This window comes from Hydractinia symbiolongicarpus, chromosome 4, assembly GCF_029227915.1.
Source record: "Hydractinia symbiolongicarpus strain clone_291-10 chromosome 4, HSymV2.1, whole genome shotgun sequence".
Classification (NCBI taxonomy): domain Eukaryota; kingdom Metazoa; phylum Cnidaria; class Hydrozoa; order Anthoathecata; family Hydractiniidae; genus Hydractinia; species Hydractinia symbiolongicarpus.
The window spans coordinates 10,594,965-10,613,815 of NC_079878.1; the positions used below are offsets into that span (position 1 = coordinate 10,594,965).

Below are 18,851 nucleotides of genomic sequence, written 5' to 3' on the forward strand. Positions count from 1 at the left end.
ATTCATTAAAAAAAAGAATGTTAGTTTTGTTTTTTGGTACAGATATGGTCAATAATTTGAAGTTATACACGGCTTTAAGCAACTTTTTTAAATCTCACCCAAGTCTGAAGATAGAAATTATCCGGGAGATAAAACACTCCGTAATGTGCACAGGTTAACCAAAAGCACCAACTATTATGTCCAGCTTCTTCATCAAGTGAAAAAACAACTCTGGTTTACCTAGGTTTTTTCGTTGCAGCATGGAGCAAAATCATTCTACACATCGGAACGAAACAATTTCGTTTTGTAAAACAGATGGGTTTGGTTTGGTATGAACAGACACCAGATCTGGTATATCATTTTGGAACGATCCCTATCCGCAACAAGTAAACGTGGTTGGTAAAATGTTGCTTATAGTCAAATGTTAAGATATACATTACATTACAATACAATGTTTTCTTTCTCTTTTCTGTTTACAAGTATTCCTAATGCATTATTAGAAATTACACCCGTCTTCATGCACATCATCAGCTAAAAAAGTAAGCAATTCTTAACACGTACGGGTGTTATAATTTACATGGGCATTACTGTTTAAGTGTTAACGATCTGATAGTTACACTATATACGTTGTGTTTTAAAGAGTAGGGGGAATGAATCTGCGTTCTTAACAATAGAGGAATCCAGGACAGGGGGTATAAAAAATCGATCATGTTATTTTGGCGGGTATATACTTCGCCGTCCTGATTTTAGATTTGCGGGAGTTCAGAAATTTGGTTTTGGAAGGGCATTAGGTGTGTTGGCCACAAATTAAAAGACATACGTGTAAAAATTCATTAAATTCTATCGTTGAGCTTGCATCTAGATCAATTTCTTTTAGGATTCTTTCTACTTCCGTGTCTGATACTTTGGTTTTACCAAGACGTTTGAGTATCGTCGACAATTCTGATCGTGTAATATGTCCTATGTAAAACACATGAAAAGAATTTCAAGTTAACGTTGCACAGAGACAAATTCGAACAAAGGGCAATTAAAGTAACTTGTATGTATAGAAATTGTATAGGATAAAAACTTTGGTAAGATTTTTTGTCAAATTCGAAGAGTATCATTTCGCGACAGTTAATATTCGCGACAAAAAAGATCACTCAAGTCATGGCCAAGAATGGCCCATATAGCAGTTATTTTATACTTTGATATTAAATAAATACCACGAATATCGCGAAACATAATTTCTGGAATTTTCCCATTGGCGAAGAGTTTCTACACTTAAGGTGTATAACAACCATTCGTTAACATACCGTTTAGCTTAAAGGATAAAAAAAAGAGAAGCAAATGTTAAGACAACCCTGACCAAATTTTTCTTAACATTGTCAAAGAAGTCGAGAAAGGTCCAGACATATTGTGTACATTTGATATTTGCTTTCCTGATATGTAAACTACAAATATATTGAAAGTAGTTTATATGAAAAAAGTTTCACCTTTTTTCCTAGAATCAAAGTCCTGAAACACTTTAGCATATTTCTCCATGTCTTCTTTATCTACGTTATAGACAGCAGTTTGAGCTGGATGGTGGTTAGAAGCCATGGTTAACAAAAATTCGTTCGCTTCTTCTATTTCTTTCTAAAAAAAATAGCTAAAATCTATCGAGAGCTACTCATTTTTCGTTTAACCTAATGGTTACTTTGGTGTTTTTGATGCTTACGTTATTGCTGACTGTCATAATCTAAATCAATAACAGAATCTGTTCCACAGAAAGGAGAGGGTGGGGTCCCACCCACTACCCCTTCCTTCCCTACCCCACCCTTTCCTATTTTTCACCAAATAAATACTTTGCGATGAGAAAAAGAGAATTTTGCTCACGATTTAACATTAACAGACGTACCTTTCTTCTTTTGTTATCCCACTTGAGTTCATCACCCATTATCTGCACAATAGTGGGAAGGATGCTCTCAGCTGCTTTCGTGTCCAAAAAAGCAACACGTAAACGCCTAGCAATCATATCAGTCGCGGTACAAGCGTATTCCTAGCAAGTAAATTAAAAAAGTAAAAACAATGTACATGAAGCGTACATACAGCGGTCGGATGCAGACAATACTCCAACTGGGTATTGTCTCTTAGTGGATTTTAAATTCCATGGAAAATGTAAAAATTTTCTCAGAGAATTCTTTCTAACTCGTTAATATCATAAATTAAAGTAGCTGAGCTACCTTTCGTTGACTAGCATTGGCAAACACACAATCCATTTAGCAAATTTCGAAAAAGGTTAGGAGTTCAAATAACCTAAAAAGGAATCCGAGGTATAAAATGATGTCTTGGTTTGCAATAAAAATTTCTTGGTACACATATAGATCCTACATGTTTACTCACAAAATTTGATTGTAAACCGACATGCAGAACCCAAGTTATGGGATCATCAGCAAAAAAATAAGAAGCCTGGGGCGAGCAAACGAGTCTCACTTTGACAAAAAAATTTATGTTAATTAATTCACCTTTACAATATCAATGCATTGATGAAGTTTGAATGTCTATCCCTTATCAGGTCGAAAATTACTGAGGACAGAAAATGTCAAAATTTGCTATCACTTAAATGACATAATAATTTTGCACCATATTTAAATCTGAAATTAAGATTGAAAATGTGAATATCTTAAGAACGAAAAGGGTATTTTACAAAATTTAAAAAGACTTTGAGCTCTATAATATAAGTCCAACATCATTTTATATCTCGGATTCCCTTTAAGCTATGCACGCTGTACAATATTACAAACATTCAAATACATACCCGTCGAACACTATGCAGAACTTCTGCTTCTATGTAAGGATGATCGTCACATAATTTCCTACCAATCACAGGCCAGCGATTTCCAGTTAAGGCAGCGACTCTTGCCACTTGTGGCGCATTCATGCCATATGCATGCGACAAATGAATCGCAACCTAAAAAGAGAATCTAGATGAGTTGGAGTTATCTTTTTCACGATCTACATACTTTATGATCTTAAAAGCGTTAATTGCAGCCTCCTAAATTTCCCACGACGGCATTGCTGGGCATTGTTGGGCGTAATGCAAACAATCTGCTTTTATCAGGTTAGTTATTTTAAATGGTGACCACCACTTTTTTATGGTTAACACACTGATTGGATGTGAGCATAAAACAATTCATTACTGATACTTTTAAAGATGAAACTTTCTAACTGTTTCATAGTTCTTGCAGTCATCAAAATTTAGAAAACATTTAGAAGATTTGGCATTTCCAATTAATTTTACCTCAGGATCGAATCCATAATCTTGGACCAGTCGCAAATAATACGTCGGTGTCCAGCCTTCGGCACCTTCGAGTAAAGCACCATCAGTGGCGCTTTCTCCACTTGGATTTAAATTACAAGCTTTCACTGCGGTATCAACCGTGTCTTGAGCCATTGATCGGTAAGTTGTCCATTTACCACCGGCAATTGTTACTAATTTGCTGTCACTCACATTGATCATATGATTACGAGATATTGACTGTGTATCAGCAGATGATGGATCTACAACTAAAGGTCGGATACCACTCCAAGCTGACAAAACGTCACCACGACGAACTGAAGTGAATGAAAGAAACGCTGCTTAAACGCGGTGGACGGAAGTAAAGAAACGCTAATTTTAAATTTATTTCACACGAAAATAAAAAAATGACTGAATGAAAAGTTGTCATAACATCTGAAAGCAACTAACAATAGGGTTATCGAGTTTCACGAAAATTGAGTTTTACCATTATCGAACTTTTAAGTTTATTAAGATTTAAGGTTATAGACTTTTAGGTTTATCGTGTTTTAAGTATGGAATTTTTAGGTGTATCGAGTTTTAAAGATCATCAAATTTCTAAACTTATCGAGTTTTTGAGTTTTTAATTTTATCGCGATCTAAGGTGATCGAAATTTAAGGTGATTGAGTTTACGTGGAAGCTTACGAAGCAACAACAATTTTATACCTTGTATATCAGGATTGACATATCGTTTGACTTCATTCAAAATGAACTGTATTTCTTCTTCAGACGGTTCTGGATTATACGTGACGTCACATTTTTTGTCAGTGGTTCCAACAATGGTTTTACCTTCCCATGGCAAAAAAAATATAACACGCCCATCGCTTGTTGATGGGTCAAGCAATCCCATGTCTTTTGGGCTAAATAAAATATATTTGCAATACACATAAAACGAAATCTTCAGCGACTTTTAAGATTATTATGCGATTTTTAAGTGTTATAAATTACCCAGGAATGAACGTTACGTTTGTATAATCGCTCACCCTTTTACCATAAGCTTTCAATGAGCACCCATTAATCAATCAGGGAGTCGACTTAAGCGCTTACTTCAAAAGCGCCAAACAAAAACACGTTATTTTCAAATATTATGTCACAACATAGCATTTTGTTAGTGTTTGTAATGACTCATTAATTGTTGTCTTATTTAATAACAATGACGTTTTTCAAGCTACACCGGGCTCATGGTATAATCTGACGATGTCGAAGGCGTTTGTATGTTTTGTGTTTTCTATTATTATAGTCGGTGGCCCGTAGAAAAATCGCCTGTCCTTTTTATACCGCATTACGCGCGTCTCGTTACTTGAGATAACAATTTTAGTGACAGATAGACGTATGGGTATTATAATATAGACTCTTACGTTATAACTATTAATTTGTTACCATTTGTGTTACTTTTAATCTCGGAAGTTGTTGTTAAGCACTCAGAGACAAAATAAGAAGCCAGTTAGAGTCCCTGGTACATTGATCGAAAATTTCATAAGTGCACAGGGCGATTAATTACTGTTAAGTTATATTTAACTTTTTATTCTTGCTTAACTAACTTATTACACCGAAAATAATTAGTGAACTTAATAAGCGGGATTAATTATGATACATGAAATTAACAAAAAATTATAAATTTCGCTATTTAGGTGTGTGGTAATTAACACTAATTTTAAAAAACAAATATTTAAACCGCATTATATAACGCGAATTTTTAGCCATTAAAAAATTCCTTTTCTTAAGATTAAATTAATTTATTCATTGAAATAGAGCTATGCCGTATCCATTTGTTCAAGGTGGATTAGAAATCCCAATTAGGGTCACAGTAACCTGGAGTGACCCTGAAAAACTGTCAATTTTAGCTGACTGGGAATATGTAGATGACTCTAAAAAAATCTTGCAAATGTTAGGGATGGAAAAAGACGAGGATGACGAAAATGACGATGAAGAAGATGAGATTGAAGATGTGGAATTTTTATCTTAATATACTTGAAGTATCACTTGTAAGGACTTTTGTTAGAAATAAGAAAAGAACACTCCATCTCTCTGTTTTATATTTTTTTGACCACTTTCTAGATTAAAAAAATGATCTTGAAATCATATATTTTTGAAAGGTATTTTGCAAAATATACATATAAAAAAGATGCGTTGGAACATACAAATGTTTTTTTTTAACGCGAACCATTAATTAACGGAGAACAAATATATGTAGGTATTAAATTAACATGCTTTTAACTAACTCGAAATTTTCAAATTAGCGTCAATTAGTTGACTAGTTATTTTCGTGTGATAAGGTATGATGTTAAAAATTAAGTTCTTCCAATGACATCCTCTTGTTATTCCCTTTCAGAATTTACATTTCTCAGGGTCAAAAAAAAGAAGTACTAGCTAACAAAAACTGTCACCACTCAAACGATGGTTGACCAAGACTTACCAATAGTAATCTGGTAAGACAACATGCACACCAGAAGCAGGCTGACAAATATTCATCGATTCTTTGTTATCTAATTTTCTGATAGCGTCGGTGAAAGGTCCAGTAGCGTTCACAACACATTTTGCTTTCACATCCCATTCCTCACCAGTAAGCGTATCTCGTATATGCGCACCACAAACCGTTTCTGTATGATCTACATAAGCAAAAGGTAAAACAACCTAGCAATTTCTAAAGAGCTAGGTAATTATTCATTTTTTGGAACGATATTAAAACCAACATCCTGTAACTCTTCTTTAGGCTATTTTTAAAAGTGACAATTTTGGCTTTTTTTAAAAACTGATTAAAACCGATGGTCTTATAACAACTGCAGTTTAGCAAAAGATAAGATCTAAAGTTTCACTGCTTTTTTACTAAAAACATACATTGACTAAACTTTTAAGATTAATTAAAAATTAACTTAAGCAAAATCATACTGTTATCATCTTTCTTGAATAGTAATCTTGTTACTTCAACATGATTGACGCAAGTTGCACCTTTTCGAATTGCAGTCATTGCAATCGCTAAATTCATTCTTGAATCATCTTGTTGACCTAAAAAAAACCCACAAACAGTGATTGCTTTTCTACAGTTGCAACAGTACATAATGTTATATATTAATTCCCTTGCGTGAGTAAAACTGTGAGTCCACGACACGGAAATCACGGGTCACTTTCTTATGACGTGGCTGTACGCTAAAATTTAACTAAAAAGATTAGGGATGTACTTCATAGAAATCGAACATAAACATACAAAAAACTCTATGTTAGCATATATATATAGGTATCGCTACATATGAAACGGTATTAGATATTCACAAAGCATACGGACTGTTAAATGAAGTTCTAAATGAAGTTCCTAGCATAAAACGGAAATTGTGTTTACGAAAAAGATGGCTGTTCTTTTTGAGTATTCTCTACTCTTTCATTCAAAATAAATCTTCAAAAAAACATTTGAAGAAGAGCATGGTTTTATAAATTAATCATAGCAAGGTTCTGTAAGGTTTTTTCATGTTTTATTTTCAGTTTTGATTATATTATTGTTGCCAGACATGTTTTATAGCTAGCATCATAAAAAGCCAACCACCACCAACAACTAGCTAGCTAGCTAGGAATATATATATATATATATGTAGCCATGTTCTTTATACCTAGCTAAGTCTCCAGTTTATATTTAAGTGACTAGCTATTAGCTGCTGTAGCTAGCTAATGCTAGCTTTAAACTAAAGATTCCCAGTATATATATTCCCACAAAACACATCAAACGTTATTAACCCTGAAAATTTTATACATTTTCCTGGGTTTTTTTTGGTTTGCGAAGTTCTTTTCCTCCAAATATTCTGAAAATAAAGTTCAGAAATTACTTATTTTTAAAATGTAAATTTAATTTGTTTCAAATTGTGGGCAAAAACCTTAATCAGCATGCTAAAAGAACTGACTTTTCTTAATTTAAAATTACTAAACACAACCATTTTCTTACATTTAGTGTAAACTTTTGCGCGTATGGCTTATATTTAATACACCAAAAGAGCTACTTTGTTGATTTCAATTTTATACTCTTTGTAAGCTATTTTTTTCTTCTTTTTGACATTTCTGTTTTACCACTCAATTTTTACATTTTATAAGTTATTTGGAACAGAATGGTATGAAATAGACCAAAATACCTGATCTTAGTTGTTTTTAATTTACAGGCTGTGTCTGTGAAACTTTAAGGGGAACATTTGGTGGAAGACAATGGCATGACATATACTGATAGAACTGATTTGTGTTGTGTTAGATGTTATATCTGAACCTTTTTGACATTTTATGTTAATTTTGCGAGGAAGGACCATATATATATACACAGAAGAAGAATTCAATTTTACACCTTGCAAGCTTTGTTTTTTTATATTTTGTATAAATTTTTACTGGGGAGGACTCCGTGCAATATATCGAAATGACTGATCCTTCTCGATTTAAATTTGATGTGTTCTAAATCGTATATAGTTTTGGAAATTTTGTGTAAGATTTAATGGGTAAGGGCTAGATGCAATATGTCAAAAAAACTTTTTTTGTTGAATCAGAAGCACTCCCTACAACCATTCTTTTTTTTACAGTTTGTGAAGCTTTTGTGAGGAAAGAGTGTATGCAATATTATCGAAATAACTGATTTTTGTTGCAAACTGTTTTTCTTTGGCATTTTGGATTAAAATATTGTTTTAGAGGGCATATGCAGTAGATATATGTACTGAAATAGTTAAATTTTGCAAACTTTGATTTTGTCGTTACCTCTCATTTTCTACATTTTGATTAAACTTTTGTGGGAGACCGTCGGTATGCGAAGGACCAAAATAAGAGATTTTAGTATTATTTAGAATTTGTATTTTGTGTTGCAAAATTGGTGCAAAAATTGACATAAAATGAACTTATATACAGATTGATTGCTGTTGTTTAACATGACTCATTATGACTTATATATATATTTTATGAAAATTTGTGACAGAATACTATGTGAGATTTGAAATTTTGTTTACTTTATTGATGGTAAAACAGCATGCAAATTGCTAAAAGGACTTTATTAATTTTAGATTTAAAAACCGTTATTTTGTTGGCATTTTGTCTAAAGTTTGGTGAGGAAGGACTGTATGCAATATATCAAATAATGTTTTATTGCATTATAATTTGTCCTTGCAAATCCCTTTTTTTACACCTTAGATAAAAAATTCTGTCAGAGGCACAATTTATTGTTTATTTTTCACATTGTGTGTCAACCTTTGGCAGGGTTTGCAATAAACTAACTGATTTTAACATATACAATGAGAGAGATTTGTGTTTGACATTGATCAGCTTTTTTGTATATATGTGGCGTTTTGAGTGATTTAAATTTTATGGGTGAGATGTATGTTGAAATGCTTTTGGAAACTTCTTTCCGAATAATTTTCGCATTTGTCAGATGGTCAGAGCAAGTAATTTTAGTAGATTTAGATTTTAAATGTCACATAAATACTGCAGTTGTTGAAAACCTTTAATTGTTTTGGTCATTTATATAATAATGCAGATGTAAGATGCGCACTGCTGTATTGTTTGTTTTTTGATGGACATATATCTGCTACATAAATTAAATGGAATACAGTGGATTCTTCCACCGGAAACAGCTAGTATATGTATTAAATAAATTAAATTGTATGAATTAAATTTTGTAGTCTTCGTTTTTAAAATATTTTTTCACTAATTATTAAAACTAATTTATTAAATTCACACGGAATAAAATTATAATAATTTGTTAATTTCATTTAAAAAGCAGTAATAGAACAGGCAACAGTATACAAAAAAAAAATTAGAAAAAGAAACAAGTTATCGTCTACTGATTGTGTTCTTACTTGTTATATGAAAAAAAGAGCACTTTGTGGTGAAAATTTACAATTCGAATTTTTTTATTAGTGGAACTTTTTCCTAGCAAAAACTCTTCAATTACAATATTAGTCATGGAATTAGTGCTTCAAAGCATAAAGTGATAGCTTTTATCACTCACCGTCATAATAAATTATAGCCCCACACAGATTTTCTGATTTTAACATTGGAAAACTTTCAAGAGCTTTTCTTTTTCCCATAAAGTAACTGCTTTTGACCTGCTGTCTTCCCGCTACAAGATCATACATTTTTATACCAACCCAAAAGTAAGGAACTTGCCACCACCTACACAGATGTTAAATAAAAACAAATATAAAAATACCACGAATAACAGATGGGCTTGTTGCTCGTTGTTCCAAAAAAGTCTTCAAAAAATGCTGACTTCTACATTTTTTATGGCAGCAAAAAACTGTTGGCAAGAAATTGTGAAAACTGAATTCACATAGCCAAAGTATTAAATCCCAGCAACAATTTTTTTTTCTGCCTTTTATTAACTTTACTTGTACGCTAATTAAATCTCTATATACAATAGAGATTTAATTAGCATACACCACATAAAGAACATCAATGAACACAAAAGACCTTTCAATGTTATGTAGACAGGTGGAGAATAAAACGACATTCGTTTTGACGCATTTAGGGTGTCAACACCTAACTATTTTGGCTCACGGGAATAAACCTTTTGACCTGGAATTAAAAGAAAGCCTTCTCATTATGCGTGATATAAACATTTTTAAAACATACGTTCTATGACGCTACTGTTTTTCGACATAACATAACTTGCAATTAATACTTTCACGCTTTATTGAAGGTCATACTATATAACTTTCAAATTGTAATCATTAGTTATTCTTGATAATGGGTGTTGACAGCCGAAAGGCATCAATAATCTATGTTAAAAAGTTAATATAGATTGTTGATCACAATTTGCTATTCATATGGTTTCAGTTAATAAATTCATCTCTGAAACAGTTACACCAACACAGAAATAAATGCCTACTTGTATACTGGCAACATGATTGGAAGAGGGGTTGCTATGTGTGGTGCGATAGCCAGTAAATTTGCTCTCTCGTGTAAAGCTTCTTTCACCATACGGTACTAAACAAAAGTGATATGATAAAGTTTTAGAACAATCCTTACAATGATAAAGATTCTTGTCTTCAGAGCAAAATTTGCAGGACATAATCTTCCACAAAAAATTCGGCCAGGACATTGTGAGGATATAGTAACATTCCATAGCCAGTCTTTAGTATAAGTAAAATATCTAAGGCCAGAAAAATTATCAACACTAATATAAACTTGATTTTCATTTTTCGTATTCAAATAAATATTTTTGTGAAGAAATAAGCATATTTATGTAAAGACTTTTATTAAAAATGACTGAGATTTGTATTAAAGCTTACTTGTTCTCTGTCCAGTTTCATGATTGCTTTTTGCAAGTATCTTACTCCGCCATGAATGAGTTTTGTGCTTCGGCTACTTGTGCCTGCTGAGTAATCATATTTCTCAACTAACGCTGTTTTTAAACCTATGGTATTAAATTATCTCAAATACAATAAGTTACTGTAACTCAACCAGCCAGTCCAAAGGCATGAAATACGTTTAGGCCAGTGGGAGTTTAAATATTTTTTTTCGGAGAGATCAAAAACTGCCTTGTTGAAAATTAATGACAATGCACTTTAAAAATGTAGTTATGCAAGTGCCTTGAAATTTCAGTTAACCATCAAAACAATTTCAGTTTTGTAAATTATTATTACTAACAAAAGAAACGTTTCCATTATCTCTACAGATTTAACAAGGAATAAAAACAGTGTAACAACCAGTGTTCACAGAATGACCAGAGAACCACCAGTTAACAACGAGTTAAACAGCAATCTACCCAGAATGACTAGAGGGTGATCATAGAACCAACAGTATAGCAGCAGAACAGGCAGCCTAATTAATCACTATTAGAGAAAAAGCAATGGGGAGAAATTGGCAAAAATAAAAATCATTTCTAAAAGATTCACATTGTCCAAGAGCAAGGTTTCTAAATGTAAAGTAAAGGGAAATAAAATGTAGGAAAGCCAATTTTTCACAGAAGCTAAAAGACACAAAATAGTTATTAAATTACTGTGTTTATATGCATACTGCTGGTTTTCTGGTCGTGCAGTATACACTGCAGTCATTTTTTCTTCTGTTGGGTTAATAAAAGAAGTGAACAAAATCAAAAGTTTTATTTCTCATTTGCAATGATATTAATCAGGGTTAAAAACACAATACAACAATGGAGGCCGAACTATACTTAGAACCAACTTTATGTCACTAAAAAAATATAATTATAGAAAATCATACTTAAAAAGAGCAACAAAAGCTGCTTAAGTTGAAGTAAAATAATAAAAAGAACAAAATGTTTTAAAAAGAACTATGAACTTTGCTAATAAAAAACAACATACCTCGTGAACATGCATCCAGAGCTACACCACACCCTGTAGCACCACCACCAATGACAAGGACATCATACTCTGTTTCTCTATCTTTTAATGATGTTAACAGATCTGACCTAAATTTAAAGACCTAAAATAACTGCAATATACAATATAAATAAAAATAAAAACATATTTTCATGATGTTTGTCACAATACCTTGATGGTAGAGGGGTTTGATATGGGTTTATTGATACATCAGGAGATGCTTTGACATGCTGTAGTTGACCCTGAAAAATTTGATTTTACAGAGCACCAATATACACATGTAAAACATTGTGCGAAGAAATATTAGCTCAAAAAACAAGCCATTACTTAAAAAATCTACCTGGTCTAATAAATATGATTTGACTGTCCAAGCACTGATTACACAAATTCCCAAACCAATACCTTTAGCAGCAACTCGATTCATTGTTTATTGTTTTAATATACACTAACAAAAATCAGGAGAAAATAACTGGGTGCTAAACTATAACAAAAAATTTATTTGCTAACTCTTTCTTTAACTTTGAGGATGGTGAAGAGGGATTTTATATAATATGCATTAGACACAACTGAATTCAAAATAAAAACAAAGCAAAGATATTAGGTAAAAACAAAACAGGTGGAAATCCCAAAAAACCATTAAAATTGCACCTAAAATAAGAGCAGTAACACCTGTCCAAGTATAATTCACTACTTCATCTCAACAGACAATCAAGGATGCACAAAATGACAATGTGGGTAAATAAGATATGCCCACATGGCCACATGGAATTTTCAAAGTAGTGCAAAATTTAGATGTACGAAAAAATTCATAAAGAAAATAATAACATGGAAAAGGTTATGTAGGAATTTGGGCTATCTAGTTTAAATGGAAAAAATAAATTTGGTAGCCCACTAATTCTCAAGTATTTGCTATTGCAATGAAGACCTATTATTGATGGTAACTTCAAAATTAGCTTGTTTTTTGGAAATAGAAGTGTCATATGGGGTTGGTAACAATCGTGAGACTTACATATTAAATTTTAAGTAAATAGAGCAAGATGTTTTCTATTTGATGCCAAAACCCTAAAAAACCTCGTTTTGGCACTTTCAAAAAATGTCACACTATTTTTGAAACTGATCTCAGGCATTGCTTCTATTGTGCAAAGATTAAAACACTGGTGAAAAGAATCATGTGTATTGATAAACAGTTCAGGATATAAAGTACCGCCTGAATGTAACTTTACATGTACGTAAGTTTTAGGAAGTCATGTAACGATCTTATGTCTACAAAAAGAACCTTCATATATCTTTTGTTTATACACGAACTTAATTGCTTTCTATTGCATCGTTGTGCACCAGTCATAATAATAAGATTTGATGAATTCTTTTTTTGTCACATGTAACATGCATGTTATTTTTTAAAAGTGGTAAAGATTGAGAAGGTGATTGAAATATATTAATTTAGAAAACTGAACGAACATAACTAATTAAATCATTAAATTGATTTTGTGTTTTTGAAATCCAATGGTCTTACTATTTAAAAAAAATATAAACTAATGCTGCTACTTTTTAAAACTTGGTAATATTTCTTTATCATCGAAACATACTTTTTATCATGCAAAACTTTTAAAAGTTCTTCTTATAAAAGGTAACGCTTAACAATACAAATGGAAAAACCCTACGTTCAGGACTTTTCTGTTCATGATAAGATTTAAAAAACAAATTAAATTTCGTTCTTAAACTTTTAAAATACAATCTAATAAAGCATTTCCATCACTACTTTTTGTTTAGAATGCAATCTTAAAAAGGTTTTCTGTCGCCATTCCTTATTCTTAAATTTTTAAAACGTGATGAAAAAAAGCATTTCTGTCACTACTTTTCGTTTTTACACTTTTACAATGCGATCTAATGAAGCTTTTCTATCACTGTTCTTCGTCCTTAAATTTTTAAACAAGACTTAATTGTCTTGGTAACTCAGTAAAAACACACTCATTAAGAGAGAATACTGTATTATGACACAATTTTTTGCAAATAAAATCATTCTCATGGAACGCAATTTGTAAATTTATCCCTAAAAATTAGCGTCGGCAAAATAATTAAATTCGATTTTTAGTAATTTAAGTCATTGTCACTAACTAAAATCACTCAGGCTACTGAAATACTGTGGTACCATTTGATTCGTAATAATAATTGAAAAAAATTGTAACAAAAAGATGTCCAGAAGTTCTTTCTCCCACACAACACAATAAGTCAAGCCGGCAATATTTTGGATTGAAATATTTCGGGAAATATTAATATACCAAGTAATTCAAGTTTTTATATTTTTCTTTTATGTGTTTTTATCTATTAATTTCTTATATTATGAGTATAACCTTTGGACTGAATAGCTGATTTTGTATGACTTAACGAAAAATGTTGGATTTTTTTTAATGTTTGGTATCCCTTTTTTCCCTGGTGTACTTCTGGAATGGCAAAGCAATTATATAGTTTTAGCGTATTTCCCTTTTCACGTAATGGTTGTTAGACACCTTATATTATTTTTGGACATTTTCCATTTTCATTTTATAATTTTTTTTGTTGTACATTTTTAGACGTTTTGTTTCAGCGGTTCTAAACATAGAAAAATGCAGATTGTGAGCAACCTCGATCCCAGGGATTTTTTCTCTTTTTGCCATCCTGTTATAAGAGACAGGGAGGGGTTGAGGATAAAATGTGTGTTTTGAAAATTCAAATTACTATGTTGTATGTTTTTGTTTGGTATCCCTTGCATCGGTTTAATGAGAGATTTAATGGATTTTTTCTTTTTCACGGGAATTCAGATAACTGTTAATTTCTTATATTTTGTTTAAAACTTTGAAAGTGTTGCTGTATCCTAGTATTTCTTATTTATTAATAAAATAATTAGTGTCTAGGCAAAAAATTTAATATATATATGTTATTGCCACTTAAAACATAGCTATGTAATGTTAGGAATTGCAACTTTTCTTTTCAAAATATTTTACTTGGACGTTGATATTCTGCCGGTGCCAGTGGAATAAGTGAGGGTATTTATTCCGCCGACACTAACCAACTACTGATATTAGCCTGCCATTACTATATAGAATAAATCTGCCGGCATTAATAGCGAAAACACGATAAATACACCAAAAAGGTATTATTTTCCAAAAAGTAAATATTGTACATAATTGTGGCATAAATACAAAAAAACTTAAAACATTTATTCCTATCAGGATCATTTGACTCTTGCACAATATCCATAAAACTTACGTCATGTGCCATTTTTCCTAACAGTGGCCGCCAATGACAAAACCACCTTTCTTGTTCTTTTTTTTTCCATACAACTGCATTTTCCACTCAAACGTGGAAAGCTTGGTAGCATTTTGCTCTTGAGCTTGAACTTCATGGAAATCAATTTCCCGCTTGAGAGAAAAGATGTTCAGAATAAAATGGCTGCTGAAACAGAAAAAACCTTTGGCTACAGGTACTTAGCCGTTTTTTGACACGCCTGTATTCGAAACAGAGCCTCGATGGTGGCCCGCCCCAGCAACATGTAACTGAATTATCCTCAAAAAATGCAGACACCAGCAATGCCTCTGGTGAGGAAAATCCTTTGCTTCACAAATCTACCTTTAAAAGTTCAGAATAAACGAGTCGTGTTCAAACGCAAAAATAAAACTTTTGGCAATTTAAAAAAGGACTCATTGGATTTTGTCTGCACAGAAATTAGAAGCCAAGTACAGGCTAACCAAGTAAATAACTTGAATTTACTGGAACAAACCATGTGATTAAGGAACCATTATTTCATGCCATCTTTGTTTTCCTTGCGCTCTTGTGTTTGGATTGCTGGCTCTTTGGACCCATTTCTTGTTCAAGATGACGCGAATGCTACTTTGGGTGTTTTGGACCCAGTGCTGTTTTGGATAAAATCAAGCCTTTGGAGTATGTTTACTAAGAACTACTCCCACTATCCTTAAATTCGTCATTTGTCCCAGACACAGAGGGTAATTACGATCTTAATGTCGAACTATAGACAGCGTCCCACGACTTTCCTTAAGTAGGAATGTCTCGGATAGATCTAAGATTAAGGACTTCGCCTTTTTGTGCCTGGAATGAAGCAACTATCTGTTTTGCCTCCTTTATTTTTATCCACATCATGCCACACAGCTGGTCACCTATCAAACTCTAGTCACCCAGTTTGCTAACAATGACGTCTTCTCTGCTGTGTGTGCCTTTGACTAACTGCATATACTGCAGTTAGCTAACATTTCTTTGCGCCAATGAGACCAACTTATGATTTTCTTGTTACCCAACACTGAAGAGGGGCTCCCTTGTTACCTAAGTCGTATGCTTTTTCCAACCCTGTATCGACACATCTTCGTATGCATGTTTCAATTGTGGTCAGCGAGGACATTTTGCCACCAATTGCACTAGGCTTCCCAGTTTAGGTGGTTGTGGCCAGAGTCTCGGAGTGCTTTTCCAGTTTCCTCCAGACAGCACTTCTAGCAGGTCAGATTTCCATCCACTTCAGGGTTTGTTGGCGGTTTAATAAAGGTATGACCTGCTCCAATAGATACGTGACCTGCTCCAATAGATGCCCTTTTCCACACCTGTTCCCGTTGTTTAAAAAACCATCCGGCACACTATTGCTCATTTAGGCTCTCTAAGCCAAGTGCCCTATAATTTTTCCCTATTCAAACCTTTTTTTATGACATGCCTAAGCTCTGGGACATTCGATCCATATTAATTTAAAAAGTGATTTGTGTTATTTACTGTAGTCATAATTGCTAGACTAGGTCCTGTGGTTACGTACACACTTTGTGTTGTAATATGGATTTTATATATGTCAAATATTTGACCTTGTGTTTATTTTGGCTGTAATAACTATCATAAATTAGTTTGTATGTGTATCTAGGCTTCTTTGCATGTATGTATATCGTTGACGCATATAAGCTGGTACTCCTGATGACTAACTTTTTCATACAAAATACCCACACTAATTTGGGGAAATATGGAGATGTTGAGATTCCTATGTCAGCCATAAAAAATTTGGACAGATGCGTGTGTGAGGTGTGTGTTATTATTGCTTGATATTATTATCACTTATTATCATTACAGTGAGGCACACCCTTTTATAAATCCTGATATTATTATTATTATTATTATTATGTGGTAACACACGCTAGGCCAATACTGGGCCAGCTTGTGCATACCACCTTTAGCTCCTGATTATTGATAACGCATGTTTATTGGGTGCAGAAGACACCATATGCGATTATCTGTTTATAGTGAAGTGAAAGTGTACCTTCATGATTGAAGAAGAAAGAAAAATAAATATCCTTTATGCATGAAAATAAATGAAATAAGCAAATAATTTACAAAGTAAATAATAATGAAGTTAACAATTACTAGTAATAGATAAATGAATGTATTAGTAGTGTAATGTACCTCGTGAATGGAAGAAATGAGAATGTAATTCCTGCATAAAGAGATATGGGTAATTCCTTTGAAACCATCCACAATATATGATCAATGAGGACATTATTGTGAGGAGCAACCATTACATGCATACTCCTGGGTAATTATCCTCTTTGCTTTGGGCAAACATTTTGGTGTGATTACCTTGTTATGATTGTGGGCAGCATCCCGATCCATTCTCCAAATTTATAGTCCTTAAAATTAGAATTTTTTTACGTCGGCAGTTTTATTGCCAACGTAAAAAAATTCTAATGAGAAAATATTTTTTGTAGTAAAATTTTTCAGCTGGCAATAACTTTCGTCATTCACTTTTCATTAGGGCTAGACCTCTCATAAATTCGATGCATTGATCTCCTAAGACGATGACAAATGGGAATAGATTACAAGTCTTATTGACATCCCTGCCTACCTTTCGTTGGGTTAATAGTTCACTGCCAACTGGCTTTTTATATTTCAAGGTGAACTCATTAGGTTAGGGCAAGGTTGTATATGTATATAAGGCTCTATATCGCAGAAGTTGCCGGTGTCATGCTTCAAAAAAATGTACAAGAGACTTAATTGTTAGAGTCTTCGCAGAACAACTCTTGTAACAAAACCGAGACCCTGGTAATGCAAATGCAAACCGGGTTATCCACATTGAAGCCAGGTATGAAAAAAATGATGTGGCTTCAATGTGGTTTATTTCTGGCTTTATAATTTTTGAAAATATATAAACTGGCTTCAAATTAGATTCTTCTGGCTTCAAAAGATTGAAAAATGTATGAACTGGCTTCAAGGTGGATTCTTAAGGTTTTAAGAATCTTTAGGAATAATAAAATTTAAAAGGACAACCTTCTGAATATTCATAGCCTTGGAGGTGTAAAAGTAGCACCATCATCTTGAGTGGGACGAGGTTGATTTTCCTCCCCAAATCACGTTCTTGTGGATTTTGTTTAATTAAATCTCCTGTTATATTTATTTATCATATATGCATGTTGAACATCCTATTTATGGCGCCGTAGATTAGTGGTTATGTTCTGCCCAGATTGCGAAAACGACCTGTTTACAACCGGGACAGCCGGATTATGTACGCACGGTCCGATTATGTTTTTTTGCACTGTTATGTCGTGGTGACCGGATTATGAACGCTGATATAAATAGCTGGGAGACAGGCTGTGATTGGCATTTTCTTCAAGCTTTTGTAAATTAAACATTCTCTGGAAGATAGAACACCCCTAAAAACTAGACATGGCGAAACAAAAAAGTGTCGACGTAATTCTTAGTATAAACTACCCTTGTAGTAAATACATTTCAACATAATATACTTTGAAGCAACTAAATTTCACGGAACCTAAATTATTCTTTTTGCGGGAATTAATTTTGGTGAAAAGTTATTAAACTTGCGAATCCCAAAATTTAGTATTTGCCACGAATGATATAAAAGCAGTCAGCCCCAATTATATTTGTTTTATTTAAGTCCTATAATTGTCGAATAATATTTGACTGTCATACATAAGTCGGCCTGCCCCAATTATGTTCGTTCTATAATAAGTGAGAAATAATATTACACTGTCGTATATAAACTGCCCTGATTATGTTCCTTTTATAAGTGCCAAATAATATTTTTTGAGTAATAAGCCGGCCTGCCCGATTATGTTGCCCTGATTATGTATTTTCTGCCCTGTTCTTAACCGGGGCAAGCTGCCGTACTTAATCAGGCCAATGTTCATTATCCGGGCAGAACAGTTATAGCTCTCATACTACTTTGTGCAGGAGACCGCGGTTCGATTCCTAATGACGGCAATTTATCATGGAAGAGTGAATGTTACCATAGCCCCGGGTTAAC

The 18,851-nt window shown here is 33.0% G+C and overlaps 1 protein-coding gene across 1 annotated transcript; it reads right to left on the bottom strand.

Moving 5' to 3' along the window:
* Positions 1 to 398: 398 nt before the first annotated feature.
* LOC130641200 (glycerol-3-phosphate dehydrogenase, mitochondrial-like) lies at positions 399 to 17,880 on the bottom strand. Its single transcript, XM_057447897.1, has 16 exons — positions 17,858 to 17,880; positions 11,913 to 12,017; positions 11,744 to 11,814; positions 11,555 to 11,661; positions 10,523 to 10,647; positions 10,120 to 10,217; positions 9,241 to 9,404; positions 6,168 to 6,284; positions 5,695 to 5,887; positions 3,945 to 4,138; positions 3,242 to 3,555; positions 2,759 to 2,911; positions 1,859 to 1,999; positions 1,455 to 1,596; positions 800 to 939; positions 399 to 510 (listed from the first exon to the last, which is right to left on the bottom strand). Exons 2-16 carry the CDS (start codon positions 11,994 to 11,996, stop codon positions 421 to 423), a joined length of 2,133 nt encoding a protein of 710 aa, XP_057303880.1. The 5' UTR covers positions 11,997 to 12,017; positions 17,858 to 17,880; the 3' UTR covers positions 399 to 420.
* Positions 17,881 to 18,851: the final 971 nt, after the last annotated feature.

What these genes read in the sequence shown, in the direction of transcription:
- LOC130641200 (XM_057447897.1), bottom strand. Translation starts at nt 11,996, where the DNA reads ATGAATCGAGTTGCTGCTAAAGGTATTGGTTTGGGAATTTGTGTAATC. An exon ending in ATTCAAGAAAGATGATAACA is followed by an intron (nt 5,888 to 6,167) that starts GTATGATTTTGC and finishes TTGCTTATGTAG; the next exon opens with ATCATACAGAAACGGTTTGT. An exon ending in TGTCAATCCTGATATACAAG is followed by an intron (nt 3,556 to 3,944) that starts GTATAAAATTGT and finishes CATTCACTTCAG; the next exon opens with TTCGTCGTGGTGACGTTTTG.